Below are 11,394 nucleotides of genomic sequence, written 5' to 3'. Positions count from 1 at the left end.
CCGGTGTGAAGCCAGCTTCTGAGGGCCTCTGAGGTAAGCCTGCCCACTTGTGCTGCAATCCTGCCTCTCCACTTGCAGTGTTAATGATCTCCTCAGTTCTAAACCTACAATTAGTAGGGTGATTCTGAGATAAGTAGAACAGATGTTGAAGAAATGGTGTTGATAAGACCTGAGAAATGAGGGAGGGAGGAAGCCAGTCACCCTGTGGGTTCCCCCTTGCCATTAGTTCCTCCCTCCTCTAGGGCCATTCAGGTTTCAACTCCACAGCCAGGCACTTGGGTAATGTACGTGGGGCTCCCTGTAACATACGAGTTCACCTGTGCTGTCCCCGAACCCGTGTGGCCTCTCCCGCTGTGTCAGGTCAGTCTGTACTCCAGGCAAGCTTTCAGAGCCCCTGTGCTGCCCAAAGCCTGACTGGGACACAGTGATTAGAAGCCACCCAAGCCGTGCCTGAGCCCTGATCACTGACCTTGGGGACCCCGTGAGTACAGCTTGCCACCTCCTCCACTTTGCTCATGGCTCTGCCTACTGTTAAACTCCTAGGTTCGGCCAAATTCCATTTTCCCCCATTGACACAAAAGTCTTCAACATACAAGTGAAAAAGCAAATGGCAGAAGTCTACTCAGACCCTCTGTACTCAGCCAAGGCTTGTCTTTAGTCCCCCTTAGGAGGTCCCAGAGTTGACACTTTGGAGGATACAAGTACTGCTTTTTTTCCTCAAGAAAAATGAAAGTTTTTGAGGGAACTTGAGTTCATCCTAGTCACTTGGGGACAGGAATGAAATTGGATTCTTACTTCATTCCATCAAAATTAATTCTGGGCAGCGGAAAGACTGAAATATAAGTAAGTGAAACCATGAGTACTAGAAGAAAATGAGATTTAAAAATATCAGTGGGGAAAAATAATAAATGCAACTACATTAAAAATGTTGTGTGGCAAAAAGGGCACAAACGGGAGAGGGAGGATGTTTCAACACCACGAGTTAATTGCCTGAAAGAACTTGGCAGTCGGGATAGGACCTGCAGAAAAATAGGCAAAGGGTATAAATAGCTCCAGAGAAACAAAAATACACGTCGTGGAGAGATGCTTCCCCGTGTTCCCAGGGAAATGCAAATGAAGTCTGGCAGACACTCGGCGGCTGTGGGAGTGGGCTCTCAGACACGCGGTGTGAGCTGCAATCGAAAAGCCTCGGGGAAGTGTGGCCTGGCAGTCCCACTGCTGGGTGTTTATCCTATGGATTCGGTTGCAAATAGATATGAAAAGCTGTGCATACAGGGGTGTCCTTCCAGCATCACTGAATGTTGAAACTCAAGCTTCTGGCCAAATACCCAGCACCTCCTGCACCGAAGTGCTGCGCAGAGCGCACAGCTCCCAGGGCATGGGCTCAGCAGGCCGCCTACGCGTGAGAAAGCAAAGTGGGCGCCCCTGTGCAGCCTTCACGTGTGCACGTGTGCGGCTCACACATTCCTGAATACGCAGAGTACCTTAGGACACAGTGTAATGACGGCTGTCTCGGGGAAGGGACCGAGTTGCTGGACAATGGGGTGGCACCCTGTGGCACCTCCAGAATTTTGTACCACGTGCATTTATTAGTGAAGATCATTTTAAGAATAAGCAAAAAAAGCCCAAGAACAACACTGTTCATTCAGCCCGACGTCAGAGGCTTTCGACAACATGTTTTGCTCTCATATCCTGTTTTCTGCGGTGTCTTTTCAGCTCTACCTGGGGGCTCAATAAATACCAATAATTGACCAAAACAAAAGAACCTTCTAGGGTGTGCTATCTCCCTCACAGAATTCCTTCCGATTCCTCGCGGTGCCAATAAAATCAGTCATTTTATTGGGATCCATCTGGAGCTGGAATCTAAACGTCATGCCCACTTACAGGTGACGAACTGTTCAGTGCAACCAGTCGGGTAGGAGAGGTTGGCAGGGTGTCTGCATGTCTGTCTAGTCTGGGGTGTCGCTTGCCAGCCCAGCTGGGGGTGAGGACCTCCCAACGTTCTCATTCCATTCTCGCTCAAGCCTAAATCTGGGTGAAAGGAGCCGGTCTCTTTAAGAACTGGTGTGATGGCCCCGCCCTCTAAAGCTGTCAGCTGAGTCTGTCAGTCACATGACTCGGTGTCTTCCGCCGTCAGAAGCTGGGGCTGCATGTGCAGCTGTGAGGAGCCCCGCAGGGGTTGGGGGCGCTGTGCCCCCAGCCCCATGCTCCTCCTGAGTCTTCTTCTGTCTGCAGCCCCGCTTGGCCTGCGGGGGGAGGACGCCCGCCAGGTGAGGGGCGAGAGCGTGCAGGTTTCGGGAAGTGCTGCCTTCCGAGGCTGGTTGGAATCTAAGGCCACCTCGGGGAGGCGGTGGGGGCTGCACAGAGATGAGTCCCTCCCCCTGGGGGTGGGGGCAGCCTTGGATCCTGGGGTGGATTGTGGAGCAGTGTGGTGTGGGGGCTTCCCGTCCTCTGATGAGGGCTGGGTCCTGACTCAGCCCTGAGTGACCCAGGTCCCCGCATACCTCCGTTTCTTCCGCTCAGCTCTGCCCAGGGTCAGGCCAGCCCTGGCTCTCCCCGTTCCTGCACCCCGACACCATGATTCCCTGAGCTCCCACCTGATTTCTCTTGTCTGCACCTCTGAGGTCCCACCCTGTCCCCAGCTTTCCCAAGTCCCCTGCCCCTACCCCCAAGCCTCTCCTGTGCCCCGTGTCCCTCTCTCACCCTGTTGTCTTGACCCTCCACTGCTCCATGCTCCAGGTGTCTCTGGAGGTCATTCCCGACCCTACAGGGCCCCCCGAGAACCTGCTTCATATCCGGGCAGTGGGCTCCAACTCCACCCTGCACTACGTGTGGAGCAGCCTGGGGCCCCCAGCAGTGGTCCTGGTGGCCACCAACACCTCCCACAGCACCCTGAGTGTCAACTGGAGCTGTCTGCTGTCCCCTGAGCCCGCCGGGGGCCTGGTGGTGCACCCCGAGGACAGTGTCCAGTTTTCTTCTGCCCTTGTCTTTACCAGGGTGAGCCAGTTGGGCAGAACCAAGGGGGACGGGAGAATGGTTCTCATATTAGAGGGAGGAGCTGAAGGCTGGGTGGGGGAAGTAGTCAGGTATAAGAGCCTGGGGGTGGGGGCAGTGAGTGTGGGGGTGACTCAGGAGAAAGCTGGCCTGCAGCTCGCCCCACCCCACCTTACCCCACCCACCAGCTGTTTGAGTTTGACAGCACCAACACGTCCGATGAGGCGGCTGAGCCTCCGGGAAAACCATACCCCCCTTACTCCTTGGCCGAGTGGTCCTGGAACAACGTCACCGACTCACTGGATCCTGCCACCCTGAGCACCACATTTCGAGGCCACCCCATTCATGACCCCATCGGGGCTTTTGCCAATGGCAGCCTGGCTTTCAGGGTAAGAGTGTGGGGGAACCAGAACTGGAAAGGCTGGCTTAGGATGCTGGCAGTTGCTGAGGGAACAGCCTTCCAGCACAGGCATCTGTCTGCCTACGCCACCCGGAGCCTCTTCCATCCTAGGTGCAAGCCTTCTCCGGATCCGGCCGGCCGGCCCAGCCCCCTCGCCTCCTGCACACGGCAGACACCTGCCAGCTAGAAGTGGCCCTGGTCGGGGCCGTTCCCCGCGGAAACCGCTCCCTGTTCCGGCTGGAGGTAGCCACCCTGGGCCAGGGCCCTGACTGCCCCTCCCTGCGGGAGCATCACTCCATTGATGATGAATACGCACCTGCAGTCTTCCAGGTCAGGCTCCCAGGGGGCGGCAGACAGTGGGGAGGCAGGTGGGACCCCATGGGGACCTCAGACAATCTTCAGCCACTTACCATTTAGCAACATTGTTCAGCCTTTTCACGGGCTGGGCGCCATGCTCATGACCCTGGCCCCGTCCCTACCCCCTCAGTGGAGAGGACGGAGGGCGAAGGCAGCCGTGCAGTGTGAGTCGGTGCTCCGGCAGGTGGCACGTGCCAGGGCCGAGGGACCCAGAGGAGGGAGCTGAGTGGAGGCTTGCCAAGTATCAGGGCTGGAAATACACTCAGCGCCATCCAGTCCAACTGCCCTCCCTACAGAGGAAAGATTGAGGTCCCAGTGCAAATAGCCCGTGAGTTCTAGAACCAGGCTTGGGCTCAGAACGAGTGGTGACAGATGGGGTCTGGGAAAGGGGGAAGGTGGACAGAGAGTTGGGCTGCACAGTTGGTCCTCCTCACCCTGCCTTGTCTCCTTTCTCCCCAGTTGGACCAGCTGCTCTGGGGCTCCCTGCCATCAGGCTTCATGCAGTGGCGGCCAGTGGCTTTCTCCCAGAAGCAGGGGGGCCGAGAATCATCCCTGCCCTGCCAAGTTTCCCCTCTTTACCCCACCTTGGCGTACCTTCCCCAGTCACCCATTGTCCGAGCCTTCTTTGGGTCCCAGAACAACTTCTGTGCCTTTAACCTGACATTTGGGACTTCTGCAGGTCCTGGCTACTGGGACCAACACTACCTCAGCTGGTGAGAGTCGGGCCTGGGCCGGGTCAGGGATGAAGCGGAGGACGCTGGGCCCTGTCAGCCTCCCCTCCTAAGCCTGCGTCTCTTTCTCACTCTGCTTGTTCTAGGTCGATGCTCCTGGGTGTGGGTTTCCCTCCCATGGATGCTTTGTCCCCGTTAGTCCTGGGCATCATGGCGGTGGCCCTGGGGGCTCCAGGGCTCGTGCTGCTGGCAGGGGGCCTGTTTCTGCTGCTGGGCCCCAAGCGGTACTCAGAATATCAACCCATAAATTGAGGCTCACTCTCTGGAGAGAAGGACATTACTGGACCTGCCTTGCTGTGCCTCAAACCTCTGCCAGTTTGAGGGTCAGTGTTCCCAGCCAGGTATTCCCTCCTCCCATCATGCTTTTCTGCAGAACCTCAGAGATTAGCCTCAAATCCTGAGACCACCAGGCGGGGCTTCTTTCATTCTCTGGAGAGGGACCAGGCACAGGGTTATTGCTAGAGGGAGGGTGCCCTTGGAGTTGCCTCCTTGCTCCTCAGCCCCCATTTCCCTTGGATGGGACTCCCAAGCTGAAATGGAAGGCCTTCTGACCGGCTATCTGTCTGGGGGGGACTTGAAATAGACTTATTTCTTCCACAGGGCTGGTCTCTGTGTGTGAGTGTCGTTGGGCTGGTCCCAGGGACTGAGAGGGCTGAGGGCTGGGCCTGGAAGGCAGGTTTCTGGGTACAGCCCCACTTCTGCACCAGGCCCAGTTCTCAGTCTTGACGTGGGACTGAGGCTCCCGCCAGCCCCTCCCCATCACTGGGGGCGGGGAGGTTCTGGTGCCGCATCAATCAAACAAGGAAGGGACACTCGAGGTGGGGGTGCAAGCACAAAGAAAGAGCCAAGTAAGGCTGTGGTACTCATTTATTGTTACACACACATATTCACATGGGGTGAACACTAGCCACTGTGCCTTCCAGCTCCTGCCAGCCACCACATGCGTGGACATGGACACACACACGGACACACACACACATTCATACACCCGTGGGGGGCGGTTCCTCTCCTCTCCCGGGCAGTGTGTGGGGGGGCGTTACAGGGTTGGAAGGGAGGAGGCAGCAGCTCTGAGCTGGGGCAGCTGTAATAGTCTTGTCTGCGGCTAAAGGGCCTTGAGGGTCCGTCGTAGAGGGTCGTGAACCCAGGCCCCCAGCAGGTTTTTACGCAGCGAGCAAGTCCTGTTTGATCTGCCGCCCGGCCTTTCTCTCTGGGCATGCGCAGTACTGCCAGTCTCCTTGAGGCCCTCTGCTTGGACCACCGCACGGAAATGTCAGGGTTTGGGCTGTGCGTCTGCCTCGCAGGAGGCCGGAGAGGAGCAGAGCCAGGCACTGGTGGGCCCTAGTGGCCGCGGTCGGAGCCCCGTGACCTCAGCATCCTTAAGGGACATGGCTGTCCACCCCTTCCCCGCGTCCCTCCCTCAGGATTATCCCGGGCTCCAAAGGCGAAGGGCGGCGCCGACTTGGAGATGGGGGGACAGTCCAAGCTCACTGGATGGGACCCTGTCGGGGCAGCAGCGGGTTTGTCCCGCGGAGGTTCCAGGCTGGGGGCGAGGGGGCGGGGCGGCTCAGCCCCAGGGGCGGGGCCTGTAGTCGGAGCGGGCGTGGTCGGGGTAGTCCAGGCGGCTCTCGGTGGCGGTGAACATGCGTTCCGGCTCCACCACGAACATGTAGTAGAGGTTCCACACCAGCATGGACACCAGGGGCAGGAACGTCAGGCCGTAGCCAAAGCCTCGGAAGGAGCGGCCCACGGCGAAGGTCAGCCAGTATATCAGCCTGCCGGCGAGAAGAGGGCAGCTAGCGGGCGGGAGGCGGAGGCGAGGGGCGGGGGGCGGGAGGGGGCCGTGACCGCTACTTCTAAAGCCACTTGCTAGTCACTCTGGGGCACTGTTTCCTTGACACCTCCCCGCATCGCTCTGAAGTGAGTTTATCGTTCCCCTCCGTCTTTTATTTGTCAAATTTTAATTAAAAATTTTGAGTAGGCAAGGTACAGTCGCATGGCTCAAAATACGATGCTGCTGCGTGTAGGGAAGGGGTCGTCTTCCCTCTGCTGACCCCCAGCCACCCTGCTCTCTTCCCTCACCTCTCCACTCTCCCACCCCAGATCCAATGTTATGGTATCTTGTGCAGCCAGTGATTTTTTTATGCATATATAGGAGCAAAAAAAATGTATGTTTTCCTTTGCCCCCTTTTTTGAAGTTTGGTAGCATACGCTTTAGACTGTTCTGCACATTGACTTTTTCCCTATTTAACATATCTTGGAGGTTATTTTTATCGCTCTATAAACAGCTCGCTCATTCTTCTACAGCTGCAGCACAGTCCACTGTATTTATTTCCCATTTTGCAGATTAAGAAACTAAGATCCCAAAGGGGTTAAGTAACACTGGTCCAAGGTCACCCATCTGGGAAATAGGAAAAGCGTGATATGAGCCCCCCCAATCCTCACACCCTCTCCTGCCATTTCAGACAGGCAGAGGGAAAGAAGAGAGTAAGGAAGCCAGCTTCCATAGGGCTTGAAGCCCACAGGGACAGGTCACCCACAGCAAAATGTCTCCTCTTGGAAGATCCACTCAAAATACACACCCCTTCCTGAGGGGGGGGGCAGCAGCTTCCTTTGATAGGTGAAGTACCACTGTTACAAAATTGAGGTGTCCCTCCGTTTTTGCCTGTTAAACAGAGGAAAGAGTAACTGCTGCATCTCTACTGCCCCAGGAGGCAGCGAGTTGTAATAACAATAAAAGTTCACAGCGAACCCTTACCAAGTGCCAAACTGTTGTATGCACTCTACAAAAATTAACTCATTTAATCCTCACAACTCGAGTTCAGAGATGATGAAATGGAGACACAAAATGCTTAAGGAACTTGCCTGTGGTAGAGAAGAAAGCACCTTGGATGAGGGAGGGAGGGGACCTGGATTCTAGTCCTGCCCTGAGATTCCCCCAGTCTGTCGTGGTTTCCTCTCCAGGAAATGGGTCAGATGGACCAGACAGTCGCTGAGTCTTTAGCTCCCTGATGAGTCTTACCGCCTAAGCCAACTTCTACCTGACACCAGCACTCCCAGAGACGGAGGTGGAGTTACAAAAGGTGGAGGAACATTTATCTCGGGAAACATCTCCTGGGAGAAAATACAGGACTGTGTGATGGTTAGGAGGCTGAGGGGACAGAGGACAACTAGACTACAATCAAAAGTAACAGGAAGACAAATGTTAGCTCGATAGGAAGACTTTCTTAGCAGTTAAAGCTACCGGGAATTGTATATTGATAGTGACAAAAGGAAATGTATTAGGGGCAAAAATGGAAAGACCTGTGTTTATTTGGCTTCAGAAATTCAAAGGTGTCTTCTGGGTTAACAGTAGTTCCCATGGAAACACCCCTAAGGATTTCATGGGACTAAATTCGAAATGAAAGGAGAGTAATGAGGCTGCCGTGAGAGCTAACGTGGCCTTGGTTTGTATGAGCCGAAGACCAATACCTTTCACCAGCCCCCCACCCTCACCCCATTTGACCAGCAGGAGAATTTCCTGCCCATAGAGAAAGACGGTGAAGGGGTCAGGGCCACTTAGCAAAGTAAACACGGGGAGCAGGGTGCTGGAGTAGGGGAACAGAGCTGTTGTCAAATATCCGAATTTGTCCTAGGCAATTCCAGAGATCAGGGTCAGGGCAGCAGTCTTTAGCACAACACAAAGAACTTCCTAATAACGAGGACCTTTGAAAAACGAAACAGACTGCCAGATAAAGAACTGAGCCCTTGGTCACAGGGGGTGTCCAACTAGAGGCCAACGGCTACCTGACCAGAGTGTCACCGGTGGGTGGCTGCAATGACACCTGGAAGCCCTTCCAGTTCTAGATGGTATATGAGTCTCCGAAATCGGCTTCCTGTGGGAAGACGTTTGAGCTGATCACCTGCTACCAGGTGAGGTAAGGTGCAAGGGAGAAAGTGGACTCACCTTTCCAGGGCGCACATTTGGGCCAGCGCAGGATCCAGACAGCTCCCGGACCCCGCGACCCGGGCTCTCTGCACATTCACTCACCTGGGTCCCTCTAGCGCCATTACCTCCCCTGTGCCCCACCCCCAGCCGCAGCTCACCGGGAGATGGCGAAGAGGCCAGTGAGCAGAGGGAGCAGTTTGAGGGTGTCTTGGGGCAGGTAGGTGGAAAGCACGGCCAGGTTGAAGAAGTAGAGGATGAAGAGCTGGACCGACTGGGCCACGTACTGCCGGTGGATCTCTACCTCCCGCCGGGGCTCCCCAAAGGGCCGCAGGGCGGAAAAGCACAGCAGACTCAGCCCGTACACAAGGAGGCCTGGCAGGGATGGAGATGCAGGGTCAGAGAGCACGAGGCAGGAAGCGGGGGCAGGGCGCATGGTGGAGAGCTCATGGGCATGGGTCTCCACAGTGGGGCTTGGGGTCCTGGGAGGGGCAGGCACACAGGGTGGCAGAGCGCGCAAGGCCCCGAGGGTCCAGCCTCAGTAAAGGGAAACTTCTGCTCCCCAGCCAGGCAGGCCCTGCCCTCGAGTCCAGCTCCCAGATGCCCCTTCCTTCTCACAGGGCCCAGGCTCACCCAGCACGATGGGGAAGGTGGCGAAGACCCCGCAGCGCAGCGTGTAGACGAGGCGGGAACTCATGGTGGGCAGCCGAGGGGCATCGAAGGGCAGGAAGGCGTACGCCCCGTACAGCAGGCAGGGGAAGAGGACCAGGGCGGCTGCCACGGAGGCCACAGCCCTCAGCCCCTCGTGGCCCCCGCAGCCCCCACAGGAGCGGCCGGGTGGCCTCACCACGGCCTCGGCCCACTTGCGCTCTGAGGGCTCAGGAGGGGTGGCTCGGGTGGGCAGGAAGGTCCGGCGGCGCTCTGCCTCACCGGCCTCACAGCGCACAGCAAGGTCCTCCTGGGGCCGCCGCTCGATGCACTGCAGGTCGATGGGCACAAAGGCCCGTGGCGCCTTCTCGGGCAGCAGGTCCACGTCATCGTCACACAGCTCCTCTGGTTTGCCAGGCGGCTCCGACTCCAGGAGCTCAGGCCCCATGTCCCGCCAGCCGGGGGGGTCCGGGAATGGGGCAGTGGCCTGGGGGCCAGTCCCCCAGGGCAAGGTGGCAGCCTCGCTCACTGTGCTGTCCAGACCATCCTTTGTCCCCTCTCCAGCTGTGGGAGACCCAGCTGAAGATCCCACGCTGGAGGGCTCAGCGCTGGGGGACTCGGCCCCACTTTCCCCTTCTGGCTGCCGGCCATTGGGGACCAAGGCTTGGGGTGAGCTCTTCTCCTGGGCCTCTGGCCCCTTCACTTCCAGCAGGGCCAGGTGTTCGGGCTCTGTCATCCTGGGACCTCAGTTCTGGGGTCTACCGTGAGGTCATGTCACCCTAGAGATTAACAGGAAAGCTCTGTCAGAAGTTCCGTCCTCTGGCCCTTAGGATGGGTTGACAGAACCGAACTCTCCAGGGCAGTTGGCACTCCCCTTCTGGGACCTTGGGGAGAACATGGCATGCAGGAAGGTGTTGAAACAGAGTGAGGAAGGAGAGACGTGAGCAGCTGAAATGGAGGCACCCTTCTGACATCAAACGCCAGCCAGCAGGAGCGGGTGAGTCAGGGGGCATAGGTCTTGGCAGTTGTGGCCTCAGCCAGTCCCCACCCACGCCTTCTGCTCCCCTCCACCAAAACCCCTGGGGTCATGGCCACCTTCATGCAGGAAAGGGAGGGACAGGAGGTGCCTAGAATTTTGCCAAGAGCTGCCTTCCCACTAAGGACCTCCTTGCGGACAGAGAAGCTGCCCCTTCACCTTCAAACCTCGCCTTCCCTGCAGATCCCTGCTTGGAACCCTCCTGGTAACTGATCCCAGTGATTTGCCAACAAATCTGTCCCAGGGAACTGGCATAGCAGTGCACCCTGTTCTTTCGTCTCTAGTCTGGGGACATGGGCAGTTGCCAAACTCCTCACTAGCCCACCTCATCCATCTGCAGAGGGCCTGCGTCTGTCCATTCTGACTTCTAGGTCCTACCATGGCTGTTCCCCATGCCTCCTCGCCGGTCTCTCCCCTCCCTGCCGTCCCCTCCGTTCTCCGTCTCTCTGCTTCTTGATGGGGCTCAGCCCCTCCCTCCACCTCCACAATGGCTTCCTACCCCTTGCCATTTTGGCCCATGACACCCTCTTACTTTCCATCTGGAGAGAGACGCAGGGTCCCCAGTCCCCACAGTGTCTGGGAAGGAGCTGCCCAGCTCCCTGCTGGCTCTGCAAGTAACCCTCTGGTCTCCCTCCCTTTACCTGTGTTTCCAAACCAGTCTGACCGGAGCAGGTGGGGCCCAGCTTAAAGGGGCAGGCCCCGCCCTGCTGAATCTGCCGACAGAAAAAGCCTTAGAGGTCGCCTGTCATCCTTTCTGAAAGTGGGGGTGCAGCTGGGCATAGAAGTAAGCGTGTGTTCTAGGCAAATGGCATGTGTAAGGGCTCCTGGCTCACGAAAACAGAGGGGGACCATGGGGTTTGTGCATCACAGGGTGCTTGGAGTAGGTTGGAATACCCAGAAAAGAGATGGAATTTCTACACTTATTTATTCACATTTACTGAGCACCTGTTATTAGCCAGGCACTGTTCTAGGCACAGACTCCAGAGACAACAAGATAACAGGCAAAGGCTCGGCCCTTGCGGAGCCCGTTCTCTTGGGGTCACAGATAATAAAGAAGCCTAGCGACTCAATAAATGAGACAATTTCAACAGGGAAAACCTTTCTGCCAAGGTGCCTTTTGAGCTGAGACCTGAAGGGAAATGAGGAGTGGGAGTGTTGCAGGCAGTGGAACAGCAAGTGAAAGGCCAATGAGTGAGAAAGACTGGCAGTTTCAGGAACAGAAAGAAGGGCGGTGGCTGGAACCAGCGGCACAGTGGCGGAGGGGGTATTTATGTTCCCATTTCAACGCGTACACAGTCCCCCACCC

General features: G+C 56.9%; 2 protein-coding genes across 3 annotated transcripts; one reads left to right on the top strand and one right to left on the bottom strand.

The window, feature by feature from the left end:
* The first annotated feature begins 2,115 nt into the window (after positions 1-2,115).
* Positions 2,116-5,083, top strand: GLMP (glycosylated lysosomal membrane protein). 2 transcript variants are annotated; one of them, XM_033093809.1, is made up of 6 exons: positions 2,116-2,270; positions 2,740-2,997; positions 3,183-3,383; positions 3,506-3,724; positions 4,211-4,464; positions 4,569-5,083. In XM_033093809.1, the coding sequence occupies exons 1-6, from the start codon at positions 2,151-2,153 to the stop codon at positions 4,732-4,734; spliced, it is 1,218 nt and encodes a 405-aa protein (XP_032949700.1). In that variant the 5' UTR covers positions 2,116-2,150; the 3' UTR covers positions 4,735-5,083. The 2 variants fall into 2 exon arrangements, with proteins under 2 accessions (XP_032949700.1, XP_032949701.1); XM_033093810.1 differs by lacking the exon at positions 4,211-4,464.
* A 248-nt stretch (positions 5,084-5,331) lies between these two features.
* Positions 5,332-10,737, bottom strand: TMEM79 (transmembrane protein 79). Its single transcript, XM_033093811.1, has 4 exons — positions 10,621-10,737; positions 9,038-9,831; positions 8,566-8,779; positions 5,332-6,254 (listed from the first exon to the last, which is right to left on the bottom strand). Exons 2-4 carry the CDS (start codon positions 9,786-9,788, stop codon positions 6,047-6,049), a joined length of 1,173 nt encoding a protein of 390 aa, XP_032949702.1. The 5' UTR covers positions 9,789-9,831; positions 10,621-10,737; the 3' UTR covers positions 5,332-6,046.
* Between the last annotated feature and the right edge of the window lie 657 nt (positions 10,738-11,394).

This window comes from Rhinolophus ferrumequinum, chromosome 22 (genome assembly GCF_004115265.2).
Source record: "Rhinolophus ferrumequinum isolate MPI-CBG mRhiFer1 chromosome 22, mRhiFer1_v1.p, whole genome shotgun sequence".
Taxonomy (NCBI): domain Eukaryota; kingdom Metazoa; phylum Chordata; class Mammalia; order Chiroptera; family Rhinolophidae; genus Rhinolophus; species Rhinolophus ferrumequinum.
Note: the sequence above shows the minus strand (reverse complement) of the source record. Positions and strands in the feature narration are given on the sequence as shown.